Consider the following 9529-nt stretch of genomic DNA (forward strand, 5'->3'; position numbering starts at 1 on the left):
GGCCTGCTGGCAACAGATCTCCATATGTGCAGTGACAAGTTAACATCAGCATGGCCGAAGATGTCACTGTGTTTTTTTAAAGATTCTGTTGGTTTCATGGTACGTCACATTATTTTTAAAACCATTTGTGAGTGTTTTTCCTGTTAGGAATTCATGTATTTTAAAAATAAAAAAAAAGTATGGTCATCATAATAAAACAAATTAACCACAACTGAAGTTATAAATAATATCCTCTCTGGCTCTTTAATACAGACCTTAAGAGGCTGCCAGGGGCTTGGCTGTGATCAGCCAATCCATCATCTTTCCGTCACCTGGCTTCGCTTACTCTAACAGTGGCTAATCTCGCTAAACGGTCACATAAAGGTGGTTATCAACTGCACAAGTCAACACAGGGTTTCCTAATCTGGCGATAAGCACGTTCTCATGAAAGACGTGGTGTTCTGACTGATCAGTAGATACCTGTTGATCTCTTCTCACAAACGCAAGCTGCTCCAGAGCAGAAGAGGGGTCCAGTACAAGTGACTGTGGTTATTTACACCAGTAAGAAGTGAACCACATTCACAACAGTGAAAGCACCTACTCCTGCTTAATACAGCAGACCTGTGGCGTTCTGTTGTGCCACTTTCTGTTTTCAGTTTGTGTTTCATTTCCTGTGACTTCTGTGCTCTCTGATTACTGTTGGTTGGTGTTTTAGTACTAGTTGTTTACTTCCTGTTTTACTTTGGTAAGCTCAGGCTTACCGGTGTCTCATTCCCGTTTTACTACCCTTTTTTTTTTGCTGGATTCCCTCCCTTATGTTTCCTTGTGTTCTGTTGCTGGGTTTCCCCTTTTTTATTTTGTTTATTCCCTCAGACTAAGTCAGTTTTTCGCCTTTATAGAATAAAGGCTCCTTTTGTTTCCTACCTCCCTGCCTCTGTGCTGGTGAACAAACAGCTGCAGAGGTTATCTGACAAATTCATATCACGGACAGACCAGTTTGAAACACATAAAATCAGGAAAAAAGGGGAAGTTTAACATTTAAAAAGGACTGGAACACACACACAAACACACCGACCTCAAACATAACTGTCTAGGGAGTGGTCATGCCATGCCCCTAAAGATAACCTTTTTATGGTTTACATGCTGTCTGAGCTGTATGCTGGACCCTGATAAAACATCCATGTGAAAGGTATGCAAGCCCTCTGTGACGCTTCAGGACCGCTATACAGGAACATGATGCAACCAACTGACTTTTTACACACTTCCTGTAATGAAAATAGTCCTTACTTGTTTGAGCACTTCTGCCTGTTGTTGTGCCAAAGCTAGGATACAAAGAGCCTGAAGCAAACAATAACTTCCTCAAAAAAACACTTCAGTCAAATTCGACTGCATGAAAGAATCCTGACTGCCTCTAACAGCTGCTGCAGGCTAGAAAACCAATGTCACTGTGGTTTGCTCTGCTAGACTCGACTCATCATAGAACATATGGCCAGAAAAGTGCTCAGGGTGACACAGACAGAGAGGTTTCTTTGATGATCAATAGCACAGATATTTGTGGATCATCCCTTAAAAAAAAAACATTATCCGCATCGCTTCAAGGTGTGGTAAACTCCATCAGCTTGTGATGATGCTTACACTTCATCTCTGGTTGGTAAATGACTTTACTACATGACACAATAGAGCCACTGAAGGAATGCATGAAAAATAAAATCGGAATTTTCTCGAATAAGAAGAAAAAAGAAATAACAGAATATTTTCCAAGTTTATTTAGAGTAAATATATGACTTTAATCTTAAGAAAGAAGACAAATAAATGGCAAATTTATAAGAAAGAAATTCTTTCAAGCTAGAAAATAACTTTTTTTAAAAATAAATTTGCCCTTTTTCCCCATTTTTTTGTATAATTTTACCCCCTAAATGATCTTAACATGCTGTCACAGCAGCCGCATGGAAGCAGCAAAACTTGTTTTGCTTTAACAAAATACACTTTGTGTTTGCTTGTTGACCAGGCAAGTTAATGTAGAAAAACACTGTTTAAATATACAAATACAACATTTTATTTCATTCAAGCTAGTATAAATAAGGGAGGATTTGTCATACCTTTGTTGATGATATAAACTAAAATCGATGTCAGACTCTCCCTGCAAGCACAACACAAACATACAGTAAGAATGAATCACTATATCAATAACCAGGGGGTTAATTTGGTAGCTGAACAGGGCTTTAGCCTCTTCTTGCTCTGTGAAGGTCCGTTACGATACCATTTTAATGGCCTTACCTGTAAAAGGCTGCCCTCGCCAAAATGTAGAACTTCTAGTATTGTGTCTGACTGAATGAATGCTGCAAAGAGAAAAATAGGAAGATCAGAGAGAAACACATTTTTACACTACATAAAAGAAAGCTAAAAGGGGTAAACGTTCAATAAATAAAATCATAGCACACTGATGTGTGTGAGCTGCTGATTGGGTTACCAAAACCAACTAACGCTTCATTTGCATGGCAAAGCACCTTTTTGAAATCCCTGAAAAGGTACAGACTGATTTATGGACTGGAGACGGCAGCGGCTGCCGATTACTGTCGAATTTAACAAAATAAAAACAAAGTTTATAATATCATTAAATAAACCTTTCTGATAGTGGCTCCCCATAAACAAGTTAGTCAGTCCTTCCCTGCTGTAGATAATATTACCACTAGATAATAAGATAAACTTCCTGTATGAACTTTAATCTTGTGTACTGAACTAGAGACAACAGAAAGTTCAGCCTTCAGATCTGTGCTTCTTTTCTGCTCCACGTGCGGTGAACGAAGGATCTAATCCAAAGGTACTTTGACCAGAAGGAATCCCGGCTAGGTGATGAGCCTTATCTCAAATATAGTAGAAAAGGAGCTCATTCATCTGCTCTAACTTGTTGTGAGGAGCCACCTATCACACAGGGTGATATAAGCCTTCGACATTCATTGATAATCTACTTTTTGAAGTTTTCTCCAGTGACTCATTAGCTAAGAGTGGGTGCGAAAGTGATCTGGTTGCAGTTTTTAACTGATTTTAAATGTGCTTTTCAGCTCTGAAATTTGAAAACCTTCATTAAGTATATAAAAAAAAAAAATGTAGAAAAAGAAAAGGAAACAAAACAAATAAAAAAATACAAAACATCTGAATTAAGAGTTTAGAGAGGGAACAGCCTCACCCCAGACTCCAGCTAAGGTGCGCTTCAATATTGCATTTAACTGACCAACCCCAATAAACCCAACTATCCTATTTTACTTTCTTAGTTTGATTCTCAACTCCAATTTTCATTCAGATTTTATTAAACTAAAACATTCTTCTTTAAGTTTAGTTTGAGTTCAGTGTACAGGTTTTGCCACCAACAGTCTCGGGAAGTGGGGTCTACCGGGGGGGGCAGTGCCAAAGTATGTGGTACAACCAGTGTGTTCCAGTTGTGTTAGCCAGCCACGGAGAGAGCGAAGTTCTAACATTCGAAGAGCTAAAGAGCTGAGCGTTAAAAATAATGCCATGTCCACTGCAGCCACCAGTTTTGTTTTTGTTTTCTTTAACGTTTTTTTCTGTGCTTCTCCCACTCTGGTGAACTTCACTGTTAGTCTCGTCTCTGTTCCGGCACATTCATCAACCAATCAGCATTTGAACGATGCGCAGCGCCACACACGTTGAGCGATGTGTAGTTGGGATTTTGGAGGACTGCACCAGAGCATTTTTCTCCAAAGACTCTCTGTTCATACGCAAACAGACACAACCGCGGGAGCAAAACCTGAGCATAACCCAGGTCTCAACCACTGCTGTGAACACAGCCCAACTCTGCACGTCTGTTTCAGGGTGTTATATAAATGCCAGGGTGGGGTAAGTGAAGTGAATCCTCAGTAACCACCATTATCGACATGATTTTAAAAGGCCGGATGTCCCTTCCATCATCTGCAGAGCTTTAAATTTTGCCTTAAACTTAACAGATCTCACAAGTTGTGCTACAAGATCGACCTTTTTCTGTTTTCACAGCTCGCTGTCGGCAAGCGTAATTGTTACGGTAAACTAACTGCTACATTTAATAACACCCTGCAAGCTACAATGTATGTTTTAAATTCAAATATCTGAGCAGAATCAGGGGATGTAAGCAGTTAAGAAACATTTCACAACTTCATTGAATTGATGAGACAGAGCCAAGATCAGGCTGAGCAGAGGTGTGAAAAAGCTACACTTCCTGCTGTACATCACTAAAACAAGCTTACAAATAATGAAAGTCTTAAGCTCTGAATACACGTCTGCACAAAATTAAACTGAATCACTCAGAGGTCCTGGACCCTTTAAGACCTAAAAACAAACAAACAAACAAACGTTAAGCTCAATCCCGTCTCTACAGCAGAGTAACACCAACCTCAGCTCAGTATGTCGTGCTCACTGTCTGTTAAAATTATATGTCTTTACAGTGGCTTGAAAAAGGGGTGGATGTCGCCATTTGACTGGCAGGAATAGCACCGACAACACCTCTGTGGGTGTTTCATTATAGAGTGTCACCAGTCTGTGGTCCACAAGGATGATGTGGCATTGGTAAAGATGCAAGACTCCATGGCATCAGATTTTTACATGAAACTCCACCGCTTTAGTTCTCGGCGTCCTAAACGTATGAGTTTGTCAGGACATCTTGAAATCGTCTCAGAACGGACAGCCGGAGAAACAAGCAGTGAACGTGGTACGAGAGTGAAAAGTGCATCGCAGGCAGACGTGCTGATGAGGTTTCCACGTAGAGGACGACCGTTTTCTTTCATTGTTTTTTTTTTAATATTCACAACACTTCTAAGCCATTTATGTAAATGTACATGCAAATTCTGTCTTATTTGCTGCACAGTGACATTAGCGTGTCTGTAATAGCCACTGCCTCACCACCGCCAGTACGATAAGAGAACATCAAAGCGAGCAGCTCTGAGTTTGAGTCTTTCTCGTCGAGTATTTTTTTTTCCTCTCAACTTTCTTACCTAAAACAGTCACGATAGAAAGATAACTTCTTAGCGTTTCACTTAAGCTACAAAGCTCTCGTCGTTTTTCTTGTGTTGTTAATCAATCGTGTCCGTTTTCTCTCGCCCTACGAGCTCAAACTCGCCGCTGTTTAGTTCAGCTACAGCTAAGGTGAACAAAGGGTTAGGATTAGATGCATCCACACCAAAACAGCCTATTCAGCCTCATGGATGGTGTACGAAGTCTGAAAAAAACTGCCGTGAAGACAGCAGTTACTCCAACTTTTCAACAAAATGCATTTCTATCCTTGGTTTGGTGATGCCAGCATTATTCCAGAGGAAAGAAAATCATTCCTCAAGGTGACATTGTAGCTCACCTGATTAAGCAGGTGACTCATTTTCCAGAAGCTATTGCAAGGGCCGGGGTTCCAGTTTACCCCAGAGTTCAAGTTCCTGAATGTCATTACCCACCACTCTCCCTGCTTTCCTGTCTCTACTGATCTGTCATACAAAACATTATCCTTAAAAATCATTATTTCTAGATCTAGACCGGATGTTTGAATCCGAAAGATAAAATTTCACTGCCACTTTGTTTGTGGAACAATCAAAAGTGATCTAAATGTAGTAAAACTCAAAGGTTTCTGTGGATGACCCTGGAGAAGGACGATTTAAACCTATCCAGAGCTTAACCGTCTAAAAGATGATGCTAAATAATCATGAATACTAAACAAATGGTAAAATTATTACATCATGAAGTTTGTTTTTGATGCAACGCTCTCACTTTTGCTCATGTTAAACAATCACACCCTTTTTTTCCCCCCCCTCCATAAAATGCAAAGTCACTGTTGAGTTTAGCTGAATAAAAGAGCGTTCAGTTAACAAGGTCGACGCAGAGGAAGTAAAACTCAACATTTCCTCTGTGAGGATTAATGAAATGGTCGCCTTTGTCTCTGGATCACTCGTAGTCTTCGAATCCCGTACAGGATATAACTCCCAGCTGGATGACCCTGAGCCCATCGCCACCCTCTGTTTTTCCTCTTCTTCTGTTGAATTATGTTTAAAGTTTGAGAAAATACTTGGTAAAAACTGCATGATGCTTATCAAGTTAATGAATAATCATAATGAAAAAAAATTAGATTACAATATCTACCAAAATTGAGATTATAATATTGTCACGATCGAGCAGGCTTACTCCAATTTTAAAAATGTGATTGTGAGTCAGTTTGACCACAATAAATTTGTAGTGAACCTTTGATATGCGAACAGCCTAAATTTAATCAGCTGACTCGGTTTGCGCTGTTGGTAAAACGCATGACAAGATGAAGTCAGACTGTAAGAGTTGCTAAATAGCTCATGAATTGATTCAAGTGCATTGCTGGAGTGTACGGCATTATCACAGATCTATAGGAACATTTCAGGCAGCAAAAAATAAATAAATAAAGTGTTAATTAAAACAATTCGGTTTTTATAGAAATTCATTTTAAGTTGAACTACAACTTGTTGGATCAACTTTTAGGGTTAACAAATCCATTATTACCCCAGAGTTTGTTGTCACAAATCAAAATCACAATATCAACTAAAATAATGTGAATTATATTTGTTGTTATGCTTCGCAGTCATACTCTAATGCAGTACTGTGACTCAATCCAGTGCCACCCAGACGGTTTTGAAGAGTGAATAGTGCAGTGAAGTCATTGAATAAGCAAAACAGCAACACAAATCATCTGTAAAATGTTTCACACGGGAAAACTTTTAGTATTTCTAGATTTCTAGAACTAGACGAGCTGATTGAATTACCAAGACGTTAAGTACTGGTATTATTTATTTATAAAGAGTGTAATATACTGTAATATACAGAGGATGAATCGTGAATTTGGACAGAGATACAAAGCTCAAACTGTCCCTGTGTGCTTTTTACACCTGTTTTCTCAAAACATCACCCTTGAACTACAAAAATAATAATCTAACAAGCATCTGCCAGTTTTTAAAAGATGTGGTCTTTCGTTTGGGGTCCTGGTTTTCTCGGGGAATGTTTTTTGTAAAGCCAGAATATTAACATTACGTAATGTTTTTTCCTTGCTTGGTCCATGAACCACTGTGCGTCTGACACTTCTGCTCTGAGAGTTGCTCAAGAACTAACGCAATCACCTGAGTGCACTTCTTGTGAGGTCCAGGTTCATGTGGACTAATTCACAGGCACGTTTCGGGGCTGGCTCGGACCACCTTGGCCCTGGATGACAGCTGTGTGCCAGTCACAGTGACCTGACACGATCAGAAGATCGATAACAAGCGGCTGGAGCCCAATCAAACAAACAGTCGAGGCTTTTCCTCACTGAGCCCGGTATGAGGAAGTACTGCTGGGCAGCTTGTCCCCTACAACTCCCCTCTGTCTGTGCTTCATGCTCACCCAGAGGCTCCTCGGAGCCAGCTCTAGGGCTAGCCGAGGCTGTAAACCCTGTCATATCTCACAGGTAAATTATTAGCCCAACTAAGCCATATAAGGAAAGAATGACAACATGACAACATGCTACAGACGAAGCTAACGTCCAGAGTAAGGCCAAATACATTTGGCTAACTAACGGCACTTCTTTGTCAGTTTAAACACAGCCTGCTGCCTGTTAGCGTTTCATAATAATTCAGCACTGCTGGGTCGCTGTTAGCAGCGAGCTGGGGTAAAGTTGGCCCGCAAAGGTAGCGCTAACCACAGCACACACTTAGTGAGATGTCTGCGGAAGTTAGCTCCTGCTAAAGCTAAGTTCCAAACCTTGTTTATTCGCCCGCGTCGTGTGAATAAAAGCAATAAATAAGATCCTCAGGAGTCCCACGCAGGCAGCTCTCCGTCTCCTCCTCTGGCGACAGATCTGGGCTCCGGCTTCAGTCGCCATGCTGCACGTCTTTCTGTTACGATAACAAACGAGCAAGTGTGCGGACATGCCCGTGTAAACCTCTGCTGCCTCTGTCAATCATAGCCGTGAAGAAAAAAAAAAAACTCCCGAGAGCAGCGGCGGCGGATAACTACCAACAGGACGTCGGCCTCTCTCTGCTCCCGCTTCCTCTTCCGTTCCATGTGACGCGTCACCGGCTGCCACGGACAGCAAGCGGTCATTAAACAACCTTTTCACCGGGACCAAAGCCCAGCGGAGACCCTTCAGACAGCACAAATTAAACGTTAGAACAGAACGACACCGTAAGCTTATAAAACTAACTACACTTAAATTAAAAAACGAGGAATATTTGATAACAGAATCTGTCATTTTTGGAATATATACTTTAAAACTTTATTCATTCATTCATTCATTCATTCATAGTAGACAGGTTAGTCACTTTAACTGCCTCAATCAGAACATAACATGCGCGTCATTGGACATGCAAACTCCACAAAGAAAGGCCCAATGCTGACCTGAGCGCCACCATATCTCTCATTCTTCTCACTTTGGTCACATTTTACATCTTGTTTGTGCAGAATATATCATTCTAATATAAAACTGTCTTGAATTTTGTGCTTTATATACAGGGTGAGACAGAAGAGCTCAAAGCAAAGACAATGCTCCTCCAGAACATGCTGTCAGCTGCTTGAAAATCCCTCAGTGTCCGCTTGGACCCAGACCCAGATAAGTGAGAAAGGATGGATGGACTATAGTTGGGAATGAGATTGCTGCATATAGTCCTTCAACTTTTTTTGTAAATGTAAATAAAAATCCAATTATTCTTGTGTTTACAAAGGAAATAAAAATAGTAATAACAGTAAAAGCTGTCAGGACTTGAATCTGTGCAACATTTGTGTGTGTTTAACTCGACTTTCTGTCATTCTCCTGCATTTTTGTCCTCTTTGTTAAAAGCGTATGATTCTGAGGTTTTCCTTTGCTCTTTCTTAACCACTTGAAATAAAGTTTACTGGAAAAAAGAGACTTTTAATTGCTGTTTATGTGCTGTAATCATTTAAATTATAAAAAGAAAACTGGGTGCTGAAGTTTTTCAGCTCTTGCACATGGACTGTGGACAAGGATTGTCCTCAACAGGAGTCTTTCAGCATGCACAGCAAACGATCTTTCTGCAAGAGCAACAAGAATTTAATGTGATGTATAAAGGTGAAAATAATACCTGAGTTACTCTGGCTTCTGAAGTTTCTCTATTAAATGGTTCCAGTTTGCATCTCTAACTTGGGTGCAGTAATAAAATGTGTTCCTAAGCTCATGCGGTGATTTCCATTACAGAATTATTATTATTTCAGTGCTACAAAAGACCAAAGTCACTCGTGTCAGACAAGTGTTTTAGACAAATGACATCTCCCCTAATCTTTGCCATTTACACCGAGGAATTATTTCTAAGGCAAGTACTTCCTGAGCTTTGCTATTTTTTGCTTAAAGCGAAACACCTCAACCAATGAGACAAACAACACCAGCGTGTACACACTGAACTATGATCGTACATGTGCTGTGATCTTCCTTTGGTCCAAACACTTTTACTAAAGTAGAAAAACAGTGAACATCTACAGAGTGTCCTCCAAATTGTGGCTCCACTGAATTTATTTATATAGAAAAAACATTGCCTACTATCCAGATAAATGTAACTATGGAGTACAGAGGTTA

At 40.1% G+C, this 9529-nt stretch overlaps 1 protein-coding gene and 1 long non-coding RNA gene across 6 annotated transcripts in view; one reads left to right on the forward strand and one right to left on the reverse strand.

The window, feature by feature from the left end:
- Positions 1 to 8020, reverse strand: part of tmem131 (transmembrane protein 131) — a 35319-nt gene extending 27299 nt beyond the window's left edge. For all 4 annotated transcript variants that reach the window (XM_019351479.2, XM_019351478.2, XM_019351477.2 and 1 more), the window contains exons 1-3: positions 7705 to 8020; positions 2257 to 2318; positions 2079 to 2119 (exon numbers count right to left, since the gene is read on the reverse strand). In XM_019351479.2, coding sequence (XP_019207024.1) covers positions 2079 to 2119; positions 2257 to 2318; positions 7705 to 7873 — 272 coding nt within the window. In that variant the 5' untranslated portion in view covers positions 7874 to 8020. The remainder of the gene's footprint in view (positions 1 to 2078; positions 2120 to 2256; positions 2319 to 7704) is intronic.
- LOC109196920 (uncharacterized) lies at positions 2330 to 8846 on the forward strand. 2 transcript variants are annotated; one of them, XR_003216389.1, is made up of 2 exons: positions 2330 to 7411; positions 8455 to 8846. It is a non-coding gene; the product is annotated as an uncharacterized LOC109196920 (long non-coding RNA). The 2 variants fall into 2 exon arrangements; XR_002058266.2 differs by lacking the exon at positions 2330 to 7411 and adding an exon at positions 7986 to 8127.
- Positions 8847 to 9529: the final 683 nt, after the last annotated feature.

This window comes from Oreochromis niloticus, linkage group LG23, assembly GCF_001858045.2.
Source record: "Oreochromis niloticus isolate F11D_XX linkage group LG23, O_niloticus_UMD_NMBU, whole genome shotgun sequence".
In the NCBI taxonomy this organism is placed as follows: domain Eukaryota; kingdom Metazoa; phylum Chordata; class Actinopteri; order Cichliformes; family Cichlidae; genus Oreochromis; species Oreochromis niloticus.